General features: G+C 41.9%; 1 protein-coding gene across 1 annotated transcript in view; it reads left to right on the top strand.

Annotated features, from left to right (window-relative positions):
* Positions 1 to 17,385, top strand: part of TGM2 (transglutaminase 2) — a 129,526-nt gene extending 112,141 nt beyond the window's left edge. Inside the window, exons 11-13 of the mRNA XM_085619203.1 lie at positions 640 to 800; positions 10,807 to 10,943; positions 11,682 to 17,385. Of these exons, the coding sequence (XP_085475329.1) occupies positions 640 to 800; positions 10,807 to 10,943; positions 11,682 to 11,838 (455 nt within the window). The 3' untranslated portion in view covers positions 11,839 to 17,385. The remainder of the gene's footprint in view (positions 1 to 639; positions 801 to 10,806; positions 10,944 to 11,681) is intronic.
* The last annotated feature ends 1,380 nt before the right edge of the window (positions 17,386 to 18,765 follow it).

Genomic DNA, 18,765 nt, shown 5'->3' with positions numbered 1-18,765 from the left:
TTGCTCATTACTCCTGTCTTCTGGCTCAGTTAAGTTCACCCTCGCTGCCTTATCCTCTAAATCCTGCGCACTGTCTTGATCTGTGTAAAGCATTGTAATCTTCATCCCCGTAGCTCACTCTGTCAACATCCACTCTATTTCCCTTTCGCTAGTTCTGTCCCTCTGACTCTCACTCCTATCTCTAATCTCTCAGTCTCATTGACAGTCCCTATCCCTTTCCTACATTTTTATCCTTCTCTTTTCCCTTAGTTTCTCGGTCTGTGCACCACTCACTGTGACTCTGTCACTCTCACCCTATCACTCTAGTGTTCACCGTCTAGACTTCCAGCTCTTGCCCAGGTCCAGCATCTCTATTCATCTAACTCCCACTGCAGTTGTATCCATGTATTGCATCCTCACTGTCTCTAGACCTCTCACTCTCTCTATTTATTCAACTTGCACACTGTCTCTGACCATCCCTCTTACCCTCTTTGTCCCTGTCTCAGTAACTTTGTGTTCCTGCCTTTCTAACTCTCACTTGCTGGCTTTGTCCTGTCATTCTTTCAGTATCTCTTTTCATATCCTACACAATATTTCTCTTGCCAAATTTCTGATTACTGGACATGTAACTAGACCATAATTGAAAGTCTTGTGTTCCAGATAAGACTGTGCCTTTACGCATACTCTATGAGAACTACGGGAGCTGCATAACTGAGGATAACCTAATTAAGGTGGTGGCCCTCCTCTATGAGAATCAGACCAATGATGTTATTCTGGCCATGAGGGATATCTACGTCAAGAACCCAAGCATCAAAGTCCGGGTAAGAGCAACGTGCCAAGATCCTATATGCAGTTAATTTATTTAATCTCTCTCGATTAGCTGTGTAGAAAATGAGTGTCACATAATATATATCCAAGCACACATGCATTGCATTGTGTGCATACAAATCTCTCACACCAAACCTCACAGTTCACGGACATGGCTAAAGTGATTTATTAGAAACCTAACTTATTGATGGCATCTCACTATCCACAGTAACAGCATCTTCAGTCCATGGCATATGGCTACTGTGTAACTTGAGATACGCAGTAATATGTCATGATAATTTATGTCATGACAGAGAGAGAGAATACTTAAACAGAGGATCCCTCACAATGAATAAGCAAAATAAAGAAAGTAAGAATTATGTTTCCTTTGAAGTCAACCGGAAAATTTAATTGGAGAAAATCATAAAGTTTGGATTGGGTAAGAGTAGCCATAAACCAAAGAATTAGGTTTAAGGTTGGAGTTGGAACTTTTTTGTTTTAAGTTGATGGGTTACAGTGGAGGTTATGGTACGTGTTAGGGAACGGCTAAGTTTGAGGACTGGAGAACAGGCTAAAAAAAGATTTCAATTGTGATATGAGGTAGGGAAAGAAATATGGCAAGTGTTATAGAAAGGGGAAGGAATAGGGATATAAATGTAATGTAGCAAAAAGAGTTAGAATCAATATGAGTAGAGCAAAAATAATTGATGGAGGAGGTGATAATTGTAAAAACGTTATTGTCACAAACAGTGCATATTATTTTAAATAATGTTGTGGAAGGTTCAAAGTTACAGATTCACTATCATGCACAAATCTTTTATACACAACATGGGTAAAAAGTAAGGAGTACAGCGAAAGGGTCAAAAAGGCAGGGAAGAGTGTTAATAGTTTAATACTAAACCACTCAGCAATATATATATTTTGTTTCATGCTATGAAAAGACTTTGTCTTTCAAGCACCAACTAATTGCCCCTCCTGGAGCATAGTCTGAAGGGCCTTTAAGGTCTTGTCAACATTGCATGCAGTATTAGTAGAGGCAGAAAACTCTAAACACAAGTGAGAACACAGCTAAATCAACAAGGCCTCACATAACAACTAGACATGTTTGCTCTTGCATAAGCAATCAGTCTGTTCTTGGAAAAATCCCTTTCTTTCCTTGGGTACTCACTGCCCAGGTGATAACACAAAACCCTAACTTTTACAGCATCATGTGTTTACACCTTTCAACTTTTTTACCAGTTGATAACACAGCTTGAAATCTCTCCATGGTATTCAATACAGCAGAAGCACCTCTGCTCACACAAGGTCATGCTTCGGTCATCTTATCAAGACTGTATATGAAAAGCTTAAATAAGTCAAACAGGTATATTAGGAATTTATAGATCTAAAAAAAAAACTATTAACAGCTACTTTTACCAAAAAAGGGTGGGAAAGAAAGATCAAATGGAACTGCGGTTTGAGAAAACACCTTCCATCAATTTAGTTAGGTTTGAAATAACGCTAAGGATTGCTGAGTAGAGCAAGCATTGGCAAAGTTAAAAAATCTCTCCTACAAGAGCCATTGGCCTTGGCAGCATTTTGTAACCATGCTATACAACTGTGTGTATGCTTTGCAGGGTGGCTAAAACTAATTTAAAAAAATGCTCTGACCTAGCCGGGGCAACTGCACTTTCATTTTTGGATGCATCATACTCTCTTTTTTTATTAATATTTTTAGCCATGCTGCAGAGTAGCAAAGCAGCTATACAGCATGGCTATAAATAATTGTGAAAGTAGGAAATGCCTATGCTGTACAGCACAAACAAAAGGCAGTGGCAAAACCAACAATCTTAAAGGTGAGACCTATTGGCTTTGCCAAAGCTTGTTTGATCACATCATAATACCCCCTATAATAATTCAGCAGTTATTCTCCCCATGCGTGAAAAAATGTCCATGTTTTTAGTGAAAATACATTTGGAAGCAGATTATAACATCTGTCACAATAAAAGCAGATAACTTCTGTTGTCACAATGAACATCCATTTCAAAGGAGAAAAGGGATTCTTTGACGTGCATGTGGCATAATAAAACAGTAACAAATAGCAAGAGGTTGAACAAGGAGGACAGGGAAGAAGAAAAAAACAGTGTTGCCTCAGTCACAGCCCGCTCAGCGGACAGACAGCAGTCAAACTGAAAACACTCAATCCTTGGTCCATGCTCTAGCCGAACGAAGAGGAAGTGAAGCCAGTATAGCTGGCCAATTAGAAGACAGTAAATAAGAGTGACAATAAAGTCAATGAATGTTAAGCAGTGGGCGGGCTGCAAGACCCTGTTGTATTCAATATCTTGCAAGTGAAAGCACTTGCAGCACATGCGTTGTTGTAGGCGAGATCTAATAGTCCGATATCATTGTCTCTTGCATATGATTCTGAAACAATTCTTCTATGAACATCTAAATAGTTCTTTTTTTGTTACTTTGGCACAAGTTTAGGCAATTGAAAGAAAAATTATTAGAGGGCTTTCAAGCATCTAACAATTCCAATCCTAGCTATTTCTGCAGCAAAACTGACAAACATCTGTTGCTTCATATCCGCAATCATGTTGTTGATAAAGATGTTGAATAGTGCAACACGAAGTGCCATTGCTATACACGATTTCTCTAAAAAGATTCTTTATGTAGAGTAAAAATGTTGCCTTCACTTCTGTCCAAGATCATTATGCAAATTCTCTGCGACTTCCTGACAGTCACAGTGAAAGACTTTCATGTCGCATATTGTGAAATTCGGCATATGTGACATGATTGTTGACATTACTGTTCAGCTAGTCTTCGTGTGTCATTGGTGACCCTCATATACAACTTATGTTATTCTGCTGCACTGTTGTCAATGCAGCGGCATCCTAGAGAGATTCAAAAATAAGAGATGGAAAGTACACATTTACACAATACGCTTTTTGGCAGGGGAGATGGAGTGGTCATGGTTCACTCTGTTCTCTCTCTCTGGTTCACCTCCTCCATTTTTACTTCTGCCTGTGAAACAGCTTTGGTTGTCTCATCAAACTATTGTTTGTGCCTCAAAATCTTACATATTGTATATTCATAGAGAGGTTCTTGGTCAGTGGGCTTCATGTTTTCGTCTGTTAAGTTGTCATTCACATTTTGCTTCAGCCTACTGTGGCATACAGCATGAGGTAGTGGGTCAGCCCACTTTACCCATTGACTCCCTTCACTTTCAGTAATTACACAAAGCCTGGGCACATTTTTCACATACACTTACAAATAGTTCCTTTCTCTGTAATTGCAAAGCTGGTTCAAAGTGCACTTCATTTTATAATTTGTTTTATATTAACTTTATGTACTGGATATTTTTTTTGCCTGCGCTCCTTTTTAAAGTTTATATCATAGAATGTTTAAGTGACGTGAAATTGTTGCTACCTGGGATTTCAGTGCTTGGTTAGATGGTGAGTTGTTATTGTCTCCGTCAATAATAATGATAAAAATTATAATAATAAAAAAATTTATGGTGCAACTAAAAGGCTTTTTTTTTTAAAAATCACAATTTAATTAACTGCATTGATGAAAGTTTTTTTTCATTTTACATTCTTTCAAGTCTAAAACTGTGACATGTAGGTGACAGCAAGTCTGCATTTGCACTCAGTCTTAGACTGATACTTGCTTTGCTGCTCTTTGTGTGGAGCTCTTCAACGTCCTCGGAGTCTGGGTCATTGTGTGTACTTCCTGACATTAATAATTATCCGTGGTCGTAGATGGCTGCCACTGCAGCCTCTGACCACAGATCCCACAGGACTCGGAACATGCCAACTCAGCTTAACTGTACCTTTCTTGCCAGCTCTCACATTGTTGGCACACTCTTATCATATGTATGTGTGCCATAGTCAAAAACATGTCATGTCCTTCAGGAAGCACTTAAAATAGACTTGTGATAACAAGTCGTTAATGCTTAACCAAGGCGCAAGTAGAAGCAGTTTTAGATTTGACGTTAGTCAAGACCGTATAATTTTACTAGAATTATAGATAGATAGATAGATAGATAGAATACAATTCCCTATAGGGGCTCCGAGTCAGTCCTCTTCATCCATTAGTTTATTGTCGCTCACAGTTTTCTTTTGCCTGCTACAGAGTACGACATTGGACAAAGGGTGAGCCCAATTCGTCCATACTAACTTACTGAGTGACGGCATTGTGCCCTTTCACAAGGAGCACTTCTTCACACAAAGTAGTTCCCTTCAGTGCAAAAGACTACTATGGCAATATGAAACTTGGTTTTGCTTTAAAACAGTGTTTTTTTGTTCAGATTGACGAGGGCCTTGGAGCTTCCAAAACTATAAAGTTTGCAAAAACCGTGACAAAACAAAGGAAGCATTGACAAATCCAAAAGACTGGCTGCCAATGCCAGACCTATTGACTCTGCCATTGCTTGTTGAAATCTGATACGGAAGTTATGATGAGTGATTTGGGCTCCAGGTTCCAGTTGTAGACATCAGCCACTGATCCGGTGACATCCAAAGTCCTGGGCAGATTTCATAAAGCGCATAAAATTCCCTCCTAATGCTGTCCTTGACCCTTCCACATTCTAACACTGTACCTGGGCAGACTGTTTATTTCTCTCCACCTCGGGACATCTGTGGGGGGTCACAACTTGCGAATGAGCAAGTAGGAAATGAACATTCACAAATATAAAAGTTTGCTTGGGTTATTTTGGGCAAGGGTGGACATCTCTTGGTGTGTGATTGCTATGCTTGTTCACCTTTTCACTGTACTCTGAGGCCATGCCCAACCTCTGGCAGTGCCACCTGCCGCTTAGGTCGGGCCCCCACTTTGATTTCAAGCCAACAGCAGTGAATCTGGTCAACTCCATGAGAAGTAGTACTCTGGCCTTTGAGTTAACCAGACTGTATCTGACTCCCCGGAGTTAAAACAATTTATCGTATGGGAGACTAACCCTAGTGCAGATGTAGAATCCTTAACCCCCTCCATCCTCTAAGAGGGATATGGAGGTTCAAGGTTTGGCATGTTTACGCCATGGAAAAGCTATCAGCTATTCTAGCAGACAAGATGTCCCATTTTGAAAATACTTGGCAGCCATTTAAAAACTACGTTAAGGGCCAGCTGGGTGGGTTGGAAAAGGGTACACCACAGGTCAAGATTAGGAAGAACAGGGAGCACGCTTAGAATGTCAGGTGTCTCTGGGGGAGATGAAGGATGAACCGATGTTGAAAGAGAATGATGATCTAGCTAACTTTAACCCAAAAGAATATGGCATTATCGGGGTGCGGGGGTCAGTAGTAAAGCAGGAGTCCAGTAGGCCCTGGTACAAGCAAGGAAATGCCTCCATTATCTGCTGTTGAGATAGTGAAACACAATTATCAGGGTTCAATCGCCCCCTCAGAGTTGTGTGCCCTGGGGCCACCGCCCCTGCTGCAATAATGGTAGCTATGTTCCTGGGGCGGAACTGATGTTTGCGTGGCTAAAACCAACAATGGGGAATATGTCACGTCCGTGAACCCATCAAATGGGAAGTGAAGAAAAAGATACTTGGAAATCGTCCAATCTCTAAACAAATGGAGAACTGCAAAAATGACCACGACTTTTGAGGCCATCTAACAATTTCACTTCCCGCTCCTGTATTTTTTCTAAATTGACCCTTTGCTCCTTTCATTGCCTCATCATGAGGTATGTGATGTTTTTTACTTTTCATCATCAATATCATAAGCTTTATTCGACAATTCATGTCCTAAAAGCTGTGTACATAAAGCACAAATATCACAATAAAACTTAAGCTTAAAACTGAATAAATGAGATAAATCAGTACAACAAGATGTGTGTTAAAATACAAGGACTTAAAATTAAGATAAAAACGTGCACAATGTTATTAGTTGATGACAAGAATTTCAAGGACCTTAAAAAATGGTCCCAACAAAACTAAAACATATTTCATTACCACAGATGACATAATCCTATATTCAGTCATATACAGGCAATAATTTAAATCTAATTAACAACATCCATCATAAAAACTTTGCCATTGGTACCGCATAGCGAAGGAATGGGTCGGTACATAGAATTCTCATAGCTACACTGGACGAACTGGTGCCCATATTCCTACAAGTCTGTGCCAGCCATACCTTACGGGGAGTGGCATACGCGGGACATACAAACAGCACGTGTAAATAAGTCTCCTCCAAATTGGTGCAGTTTGGACATTTATTGTCGGCTGTAGCAGACCATTTGACGGTAAAGGACTTTAAGGGTAAGCAGCCCACTCTAAATTGGAAGTACAACTTACGATCTAGGGGCTTAGAAATTACATCCCAATAAAGTTCGAGACTTGGGCAGAGTTTTATTTGTAAAAACTTCCCTGTCAACTTTATAACATCACTTCTTGTTCAACCAGTTCCTAATATCTTTGCTTAATTAAATTTCTTGGTGGGAACTGGGCGCTGTTGGGGGTTCCACAGTGACGACATGCCTATACTAGTTAAGAGACTTCTAACCTCACGCAGCCAGCTGATTTTATGGAAGCGGTCAGCCTCAATTATATCCCTAAGACCTTCTGCAAAAGTAGCCCGTTCTGGCGTACATCCGATTCTGCGCCAATAAAGAATAGTGCGTAGTCTTGCTTGTTCTACCAGTGCTTTTCTGCCTAGGTCATATCGCAGGGGAAGCATGGGAATATGTCACGGCCTGTGAACCCATCAAATGAGAAGTGAAGAAAAAGATACTTGGAAATCGTCCTATTTCTAAACAAATGGAGAACTGCAAAAATGACCATGACTTTTGAGGCCATCTGACAATATCACTCGCCCCTACTGTATTTTTTCCAAATTGACCTTTTGCTCCTTTCATTGCCTCATCATGAGGCATGTGATGTTTTTTACTTTTACTTTCTCTTCCTTGTTTTATAATTGTGCAAACCCAATAAATAAAGTCTGTTAAAAATACATAATTTATCACCCATATTACATTTGAGAACAAATTTCAGTAGCTCAGTGCCTGTACTGTTTTTCCATTGTAAGCTGTAACTTACAGTGGCGGTCCATGCTTCCCTCCAGCGTTCTCCCTCACTAGTGGTTCTCACATCATTGAAACTTAACCCAAACTATGGCCCATGACCTGTACGCAATCGATAACATCTGTTCAGCCTTCTCTTTTGGGAACCCAAAGCAGCCATGGCAAAAAAGCTCAAACTAGCCCCACTCCCTTTGTTTCCTCACTGCAATCTCTCTCTCTCTTTCCACCCATCCACTCCATCACTCTTCCTTTTATCTCTCTCTTCTCGCTCTCTGATCACTTTCTCTCTACCGTCTCCCTTCCTTCCCCTCTTTCACTCTCTTGAAGCCCCCTGTGCATGGTACAGTTAACCTCTGGGAGCTGGGGCAGTGGCACAAGGAGTGGCTCTTGGCTTTCAAAACCAGCCTCCAAAGGCTCCAGCCCACCGGGGACATGCCCCGGGGAATAAAAGCCCTGTCTGGCCCTGGTGGTGTTGCCTATTTGCCTTGACGGGTGCATCACAGCCACTTTAACATCATGCCCATCACTCCTCATTGGTTTAGGGCTGGGGTGTTCAAACGTTTTTAATGCTGTCCTCCCCCTCCCCCCTGTGAATACATTCCATCGAGGTGGGGTGTCCAGAATGACAAACATATTTTTCACAATTATACTATAAAATTGGCTGCTCTAAATATAATTGACAATTTTATGTTCAACTAACCCTTTTAAAATGTAATTAAGCACATGATTGCAAACCTGTTGTGGGAATACTGTGTAAAAGTATTCACAGTGTGATCTTTATGATGCATAGGGAAATAACTTTATGGGTTATTTTTCACCCCACTTTCCTGTTCTGACAACTACTGCCAGTCAGGACATGAGTGACAAAAAAAGGTTTTTGTTGGCCCATTACAAAATAGCTCATTGACACTCTGTGTTTTGTTCACTAAAAAACAGCACTCTTTTCAGCATGATGCACCCCTTGGCCACTGCTTGATCCCCCGCTAAGATTAATTCAGGCCACCAAAGTGGGCTAGCCCTAATTTGAAGGCCTTTGGCTTAGGAGCACCTACGAGCAGCTGAGCATATTTTTAAACAATGTCCAATGTTCCTTAACCTTGGGTGGGACAAATAGGAGATAGGCTAATAGGGTGCTGTGTGGGACACCTTAACTAGAAATAACTGTCTCTGGGTCACTTAGAACAATGTTAAGTCACTAAAATGGGTGCAAAGAGGATTCATGCTTGCTTCCTTCAGGGGCTTAGTAAAAATTGCACTTGCATCAGTTTTTGTGTAGTCCGCTACCACTACAACAATCTGGTGTATCTGACCTGTTATGTACTGCAGCATCTCCCTTGCTCATTGTTCACTATTATGATAGAACTTTTCATAATTATTTCCCTTATGCTCGTTTAATTTTAAAATAACTTAATTTTTTTACTTTTGGAATTTTTAAATTCGTTTTTTTTTAACTTTTGAAATCTCTTGCGTTTAGAGCGGTTTATATTGCGACTGATTTGAAAAAAAAACATTTTCTTTCCTTTAAGGGACGCCACCCTTTTGTTTTAGCCTTTTTTAAATCATGCCTAATTGGAGGATTTTTATTTGTTGCAGTTTCAAACCACCATAGTGAAATGTGGCTCAGTTATGGTCTGTTTTGACAGCTCAGCTGTCGCCAGACAATTATGAGAACCACCAGGAGAGGGGCTTTGGCTCTGACACCTGTTGGGGGTCAGGAGTACGTCTTTTGATTGGGCAGACTGTGTGCTACCTCAAAAAAGAGCTCTGCCTCCAAACAACTGTGGTCATTTTATTTATTTATTCAGTTGGCTGTGTTTGAACGTTCAAGGCACACACATGCAATTTCAATGCTACTAAAGTGTCTTAGATGGCTAGATAATTTATGGAGTTTTTCCTCTGGTAGCAGCACAACTGGGAGGGGCAGTCATTAACATACATGGATTTTTAGCTGTAGATTGACCGTGCATTCATTGACCAGACCTATTGGCATTGCCAATGCTTATTTTCCAGTGTTGTGCCATCATAGGAGCGAATAACTGGATTTTGAAAATGTTGTTCTGATAATCACAGTGCATGAGGGTCCTTACCCAATAAGATAGTTGCATGCTGATTGGCTGCCATGCATTTCGTTAACAGGATATTTCACATATTCAAAATGACCCAGCATCATCACATGCATGTACAGGCCAAGTCACTCATTTGGCCTCAGAGTTTTCTATCGGGGGAGGGTGGGAGGAAAATGGAATGCAACAGAAACTCTTTCCAGATAGTCTTATCTGAGTCAGTTCAGAACAGACATTAAAGAACTCGAGCCTCTGCAAAGGGTGATGTGAAGAGTACAAGCGCTGGCAACCTTGAAATTCTGCCCACTCACTGAAACCTAAAGCACTCAATGGACCGCTTTTTCATAAAACCAAAGCCAATCCATCATCTGCTGTATAATGTGCAAAGTAATTCAAATGTTTCAAGCTCAAACGGATCAAAAGCTATAAAAAATAATGCACAAGAGGTGCAGTGCAGCGCCAGATACATTATGAAAGTTAACCGCTCACCTAACTATTTAAATATAATTCAAAGAGGCTAACTAGAATGATTATTTTTTGGTCATGACTTTGTTTTGAACCACTATTAACAAAATGTGCCTTTACTTGCTTCATTATTTAGTTAACTCTACCACATCATTTGGCCCGCCACTGATGTATTATTCCAGTAGTCCTGCATTGTTGATGTTGTAATCTTATTGAAGCGCAGCGTTATACTGATGGATCTCTGGAGGTTAGAGGAGAGAGGTATCTCCAGTCCATTGGGTCCATTTCAAAATAAAGAATGACAGAGCTTAGAGAATGTAGTTGATTTGGCGGAGCTGCCATAATGTGATCTAAGTATTCTCTTTTCAAAGGATGCGTACCACCATCGCAACCACTTTTTTTTACCTTCTTTCCACTGCTGCCTGCAGCAAAAGCAATCCCACTTCTCTTTTGTCTCATGTTTGATCTCTTTCTACCTTTATAGATTTTGGGAGAACCTGCTCAGAAGAGGAAGCTGGTGGCAGAGATCTCACTGAAGAACCCCCTGCCAGAGCCTCTGAATGGCTGTTCGTTCAAGGCAGAGGGGGCCGGCCTTACCGACAGCCAGGTGGTGAAGGAACTGTAAGTGCCATCCTCTCCCTTCTATGCTCATACTTATGACTATTGCCCTTGTTAGTAGAATGATCCATCACCTCATATTTTGAAATACTGATAGCATTTGGCTCAGGGTGTCATATAGACTCATTCCAAATACTGAGTACCTATGAGGTCTGAAGGAAACCCAGAAAGCGGAAACTACTATATCTAGTAACCAAACTAATATGTTGTTCATTGTTGACCTGAATAAACAATTTGGTGTCATTTGTAGAGAAATGACTACATAAGACTAAGGGCCTAAGTCAGATCTCGGCGGACAGCTTACTCTGTCACGACGGTGACGAAAATACCATCCGCCAAAATATGAATCCCTTGGGGTATAATGGAATTTATATTTCAGCGGACGGGATATCCGTCACTGTTGTGACGGAGTATCCCATCTGGCGAGATCTAAATCGGGCCCAATGCCTGTAATCCAGTATTTAAATGACTCTCTGCAGATGTGGGTGGTGAGTTCACAGTGCCACGATCCCTTCCAGTGGGGTGTTCCATACCAAATGGTCGGAGAGTCTAGGCCTTGCAAAAGCCCACTGATCACAAGGCCTCCATTCTTTCATTCAGCACAACTGTAGGTGATGCAGCAATAGCTCTGACTGCGAGCGATAAGATGTGCTACAATTGCACAGCATTTAGTCTCTTATTGGGCTCTCTTTAGTTCTTTACAGGTTTTTCATTATTTCTTCTCTCCCTTTCTTTCCTTAGTGATTGCCCAATTGAGCCTGGTCAAGATGCGAAGGTCCGAGTAGATTTCATCCCTCAACAGTCCGGCCTCCTGAAGCTGGTCGTTGATTTTGAGAGTGACCGTCTAAAGGCAGTGAAGGGGTTTCGAAATGTGATCATATCTCCACTGCCTAAGTGATGGAAGGAAAAAAGACTGATTGTAGGTGGATCCAAAGAGACATGAGCCAAGACACCTATATACTTCACTTTGGAAAGACACCCAAATGATTCAAAAACTGAAATATGCGCCAAGTAGAAATATAATGAATCTGACAGCAGAATGTGGCCCCTGACCTGAAGAAGATGGGTCTGATACACTCTATCCGTGCTTGTGAGATCTGTGGGGGACATTCAGAATCCTAAGTGACCTTCTCATGTGCTCCCTTCAGAAGACTCCCTGCCTCACTATACTTCAATTGTTGTTTGTCTTTTCTACCGTGATGCCATTTTCCTGTTGTGATCACAGCATATTTCACAAAGCTCTTTCTGGTAAATCAAGCAGATGTTGGTCGACCTCATTTGGATCTTTGCCCTATTTTTCAATAGAAACAGATGATGATCATTCAATAGACGTTTTGGAAGGTGCTGTAATGATTAGAGTGCTGCAAAATAAATCAACAGCGTGGATCCTATTGATCTACTAAATATATGGAAGAAAAGCAAATTGCATAAGCTAACAAACCCTAAAACCTAGCATATATAATGTTAATTTTCTTCTTTGATGGGCACTTACCTCCAACTCCTTCTTTTTTCCGCCAGATTTATTCTGTTGCAATCCAGGGGTATAGGCTGCTGGCTTTCTTCATCCATTGAGTGCTTCTTTCTGTTGTGCTTGTTGGATGGGGAAAGGCGAAGTTTGGCCAACATCTTCTGTATTGGGTGTGAGCATAAGAAGGTCTATGATGTCATAGCTTTGTGATCTGGGTGACTCAAGAAACTGTTGCTGAGTTAAAGAACAGTGTGGAACCTGCTTAAGAAAGGAGAAGTGGTAAAAGCTTGAAGAGTAATGATGGCCCTGGGAAAGCCAAGAAAAGCAAATAACAGACAAGACTGGGGGTAGGAAGCTTTGAGGAAATCTGATGAAGATGAAGGGAATGTCTTAACAACAGTGACTTCTTATTCTAGAGAGGGGGGGAGGCTTCTCAGTCAAAGTGTATAAGTGAGCGCTAGATCAGAAAGTTTATTTCCACCTCATTTCTTATACCAGTCAAGTTATAATTAACCTTTGTACACCAGTCCCATGAACCTGATTGCTGAGTCACCCCGATGGTCCATATTCTCAGAAAGAGTGCCTTGGAGTGTGAGGTCGCACAGAGGAAGGAAACATATTTGTCTGGATACAGGATGAGGTGTGTGGGTCCTAATGGGCTAGGGGGAATTGTCTAGGGCTATTGAGCAGAGATAGCAGGTTTGGTGCTGGGCTATATGGCATGACGCTATGAGAGGGTTGGTTGGGACAGACAACCTGGAGATGAAAAGGAAGAACTGCATCTGGGATGAAGAGACAGGGTCTACAATATAGGTTTAGTGGTTGAGATCAAACTGCTAGGGCTGTTGATCCAGCATAGAGGATCTGCAGCTAGGTAACATAGTCTGGTCTAGAATGGCTCCCTGGGACTGAGAAGAAAGAGAGTTGGCGTTGCTAAGGGCATGGAGCTGGGATGTAGAGCAAAGGAATGATGTTCTTGAATTGAGGTCACAATGCTTTGATAGGGGGCCTGGATCTGGGATTAAGAGGTTGGGGCTGTAAATAAAGCAGTGGGACTGAGATGGAGGATGGTTGACATGGTCAGTTATCCGTGGCTCGTGTGTAATGCAAGGAAATTAGATAAAAGCATTGGTCTACCTCTCACATAGACAGCCTGGGGCAGGCTTGGATGCCATGGGGCTATGATGGGCCTTATCCTGAGGAGGGTTTCAGACTAAACTTGAGGGCCAGAGACAAGTGACCAAGCTTATCAACATTTAGAAGGCTCACATGGCCATGAGTTCACATTACCAAGGGTGGCAAAACTCTTTCCACTGGCTTTAGCCAGGAGTGTGCTATGTTTGCTGCTCATATTCTTTTAAAATATTTCAAGCTTTATAGACATTATTATGCCTTATGTTCGCAGGGCACCTGTCTTCGGTCTCGCAAAAAAGCAGGGTATGCTATGTGCACACTACGCCTCGTGTTTTTGGCACAGGCAGCCCCCCACTGAATCCCACTGAAATTAAACCTCCCACGCCACCATTTTATCTTTCCTAGTACAATGCAGCAAGTGCAATTACAAAACAGGCAGTCTTAGCCAGCAGAAGAGACAACAACAAAAACAGTGTTTCCTTCCTGAAACTGCTGTCACCGCTCCCTGCTAAAACAGCTTCTGCACGTTGCATGACCTCAAACGGCACCCCTGCGCTTGAGAGATATGGCCGGTGTGGATCCAGAGGATTCCATCTTGTTGCCGCTTGGTCGGCAGGGGCGTGCACACAGGGCGAGGCCATTTGACAGTTTCACCCCAACCTCCTTCCGGTCTTACCATATGGTATTGGAATTAGTGAGACAGCTTCAATGAGAGAGAGCGAGGGAAATATGCTTACCGGTGGTCATTACACAAGGTCTAGATTTTCTGTGCATCTGAAATTAATAAAAGAAATCAAAATGAGAACAAGCAAGGAAGGCAATGGAGGAGGCTATGCTGTAAGAAACAAAGGTTGTGGAGGAAAGAAGTTTTGAGGCAATGGCAAACTGGGCAATGGCCCAGGGAACCCCCACCTTCCAAGAGGAAATCTGAGGAAGAAAACCTTTCCTCTCTTTATCTCACTCTGTCTATTTCTTTATCTCATCCACGCTCTCTGTCTCTGCTTACCTTTATCTCTCAGCCTTTCTCTTTCTACGCAGTGCAATTCGAGGAATTTTTGTGACATTTGACAAGACCTAATCCAGCTGTTTTTATATGATCCCAGCTCTGAAAGTTTAGTTACAATTCAGTATTGTTTAACATCATGTGGGCTTGATCAGCAGAAAATGTGTAACAAATTCAAACGTTTTCCAAACAGGGGCCCCCAATGATATATCTAGCCAGAGCCCCAAAAATCCATAAAAAGACACTGTGCCGGGGAACATCTTTTTGATGCTCAGTGTGATGCAGAGCATCTCAATGACTTGCTCTGTTATGGTTAATCAGTCAAACAGGCGCAGTCCATTCTGAGGGATAACTCTGCCAGCGTAATAGCTCGTACGGCCAGATCCATGCCATCTAAGAGGTAGTTCTGCTGTTGGTGTCCTGATCCTGATCGTCACATTGAGAGATGGTTCTGCTGTCTGAGGCCAGAACCTGTAAGCTCTGTGCAACCGAAAGACGGCCCTGGTGCTTTAACTCAAATGCACATTCTGCGTGTTATAAGGGCTAACTCTCCTGCCAAATTACTGTCCCTACACTACACATTCCTAAGTTTAGGGGTGAAGGGTGGAATGCGCCTCTTTAGAATTCGGGATCAAAACGATACCATTCCTTATCTGCCAGAAACACATGTTTAAAAGTCATCCATTGCCTTGGGTTCGTCTTTCCTTCAGCTTCAACCCCCACTCTTCCTCTGCATTGCAGCCATGCCTCCATTCGTGTCAAATCAAAGTTATCATGATGACTTTGCATGCCCAGGGAGGTGTGGGAGGGGACGGGATTAGCCAAGGACCTAAAAATAAATAAATGCACTCCGGCTCTCGGGCCTGGCGTTCTGGGGTCACAGACTTTAGAGCAGTGCTTAAGCCTCAGCTGGTGCCAGAGTTTAGCGTTTCTGTGCAGAGAGAACACCCCTTCTAGGAGAATAAGACACTCGGTTTCTGGTTTGGAAAAGAGACTTGTGAGTATTCAAGCTATCTATAAATTAGCAGCAAAATAACCAGAGGCTCCCAGAGACGTTTTAAGGCATAGACACAGAGGGCAATTGCCCAGGGCCCCACCTTCCAAGACCCCCCTACGAAAGTGAACTTTCTCTCTATAAGATCTCCTGTCTGATCTATTTCTCCCTCTAAACTCTGTCCATCTACTCAATGTCATCCTAAGGATTTTTGGGGTCCCGGGCAAGACCTATTTCAGCTGTTTTTGTGATCCTGTGAAAGGTTAACATATAATCCAGTATTATTTGGCATCATGTGGGCTTGAATTAGCAGGAAATGGGTATTTAAATTAAAATGTGTTCTATGCAGGGGCTCCCAAAATATGTCTGGCTATGGGTCAGAAAATGCTTAAGATGACCATGATCAAGACTCATAATAGGGTTGGACTGGGCCCACATCAGCTCATGCGAAAAATTGTTCGACTAAGTTCCCACTGCTCCTGCCCCAAGGGAATAACCAAATAGAATAAATGTCCAATCTGGACCTAAGCCGCATGCAATCATGCCAACTCACATGGTGCTGCTGCGTGATACACGTTTTTTAACTTATCGCAGGGTTACTACGTGAACAGCCACTGTTACGGGTTAAGCTGGACACTCTTGTACAGAGAGGTTTCCAACTCGTGTATGAATGTTGTGCACAGCTGGCCTCCAACTAAAATCTCCTAGGGACATGGGAAGTGCAATGGGTCCATAGCTCCCCTCTCCAAGGCTCTTCCCGTACGCCCAATGGGATCACATAGTAAATATTGTTCTAAGGTTGCAGTCCTGCCTATGGGGAAGGTCCCAAACATTTGATATCGTCCATTGAAATATTTAATTAAAATAGAGCAAACGGTTGCTAATAAACAATTTATGGAGGAGACCGGCCAGGAACACACATTCATTATTATTGTAATTAAAGAGAGAATGCGGAGAATAAATGATAAACTCACAGCCACCCAAACAAATGATGCGGGGTCCAGAGGTTATTGGTTATTATAAATGGTTATTACACCCAGTTCCAATAGTGGGAGCTGGTGCCCGTAGGCGAGGTGTGCTGCCTCTCCTCTTGCATGAGGAGTTAGGATGCCCGTAAAAAGAGAACACTGGTAGTTCTGCCCTAATCCATCCATTAGTTCACCTGGGTGATAAGCTGGTAGTGCTTAAGTAGTGGAGGTGAACGGGTTTTGCCACCATTTTCCCCACCTGGCCTGTCTGATGGGTCCAGCAGAAGGGATGCTGAACCAGCTGGAGCACTAGGCATGATGACCCAATGGAGGCCACTGGATAAGCACTATCCCTTAATGTGACCGCTGTGCGGGGGCCATTTTAGGGTGGGCAGCAGAGATGAAGGGAGCGGCCCATTGTTTGTGCTGTCACCCAAGCAACAACCCTCTGGGACAGTAAAACCAGGCGATGCTTTCCTGGTGCACAACACTGTATACTTAGCTGATTTTATTGAACATTGATACATCGTTCAAAATAAATAGGATCATTTTGTCATCAACTGTGAGACATACACCGGTAGCAGAGGTTCCCACATTGTTAACGCACCAATTTGCTATGCAAGGACGCCTGAAACATTAAATAAATTCCCTAACTAGCGGTTAAGACCATCCTGATTGATAGGGAGCATGGTTGCTCGGTCAGTGTGAATACATTTGTTAGTATGTGAAACTGAAAGTATAGTTTCTGCATAATGTTTTCTTTATATATGTGTTCCAATAATTTGTACTTGTGCTGTGTGCGCTGCCACGCTGAAGTCTGCTGTCGTACAGCTATATATGCTTTGACACCAAAATAAAGATATTATTTTTCACTTTTATATATAGTTTATTTAATTAGGTTTTTCCTTATATACTGACTACAGCATGTATTGTGTTGTATTGTAATTGCATTTATATAGCGCTTACTACCCCTGACGAGGCTTCAAGTGCTTTTTCGGCGAGTAGCACGCTACTCTGGAACCCATAAAGGGTTAGTGGTGAATTAATATAGTGAAATATGAAAGTAATTTGCGTGGTGCCGGAGGTCTGAGAGGCCCACTACACCTACAATTATAGCTGTTCCTTACTATCAAACCAGGGGGTGAGGGGCCTATTTTTCTTATGCTCATCAAGGCCTAGTGCACCCTTGCAAGGCCTCCCCTCACATATATGCTGCTATCCGACTAATAGTTTGACTTTTAAGTCCTGGGTTTAAAGTACATATCTTCTTACCTGGCAACATTCTGTTCTCTTACTGGCTGGAATGGCCATGACTGCCATTCACAAGGACATCCTCTTGAAATGATAATGATGAGCTAACTACAAAAGGCGACATAACTGGTAAAGTGCTTATGATGAAATGATAATGATGAGCTAAATACAAAAGGCGACATAACCGGTAAATAATGTGCATATGATGAAATGATAATGATGCGCTAACTATCAAAGGCGAAATACCTGGTAAATAATGTGCTTATGATGAAATGATAATGAAGCTCTAACTTATCTATAAAAGGTGACAAAACTGGCAAGTAATGTGCTTCTGATGAAATGATAATAATGAGCTAACTACAAATGGCAACATAACTTCCAAATAACATGTATACAAGGAATTGGCGATGATGAGCTAACTGTTATCGGCAGTAGTGACTTAACCAGCAGTAATGTGTTTACAATGAAATGGCAATGGTGCATTACTGCCAATGATTCATTAAAAAGGAACTGTCAATAATGATGGAACAGGGAACTGCAAATTAAATTCTAATTGGGAACTTTCAGTAATAAAGCTCATGCTCTCTGGCAATGCTGAAAGAGCCGCTACACTGTCATGTGGATGGTGTATTTGTTGGGTGCTGCAGAGCCCTGCCTTGCTTCTGCTGCCCCGTTACTGGCTAAAAAAAAAAGCAAAACGTCTGAGGAACGTCATTGAGTCGTTCTAGTATATAAAAAGGGGTTCAGCCACACCCATACGTTTTCTTTTTGAGTTTGCGGGGCTGGTACTTTGTATCCAAGGTGATACACTAAACAACGCAGCCAGAAAATAAGATACCGCCCACACACGGTTTTGGAGATTTTTATAATGGTTATTTTTTTTTCAAATTGTTTTGGGGCTTCAAACGATAATAGAAAATATTTAACTAGTGGGAGGCCGCAGTTAAAAATGTGCTTGCACCAGCTTTCCATAAAAGGGTAAGCCCATGCAAAAATGCATGTAATTT

This window comes from Triturus cristatus, chromosome 7 (genome assembly GCF_964204655.1).
Source record: "Triturus cristatus chromosome 7, aTriCri1.1, whole genome shotgun sequence".
Taxonomy (NCBI): domain Eukaryota; kingdom Metazoa; phylum Chordata; class Amphibia; order Caudata; family Salamandridae; genus Triturus; species Triturus cristatus.
The sequence above is the reverse complement of the archived record's forward strand: the minus strand, read 5'-3'. Positions and strand labels throughout refer to the sequence as shown.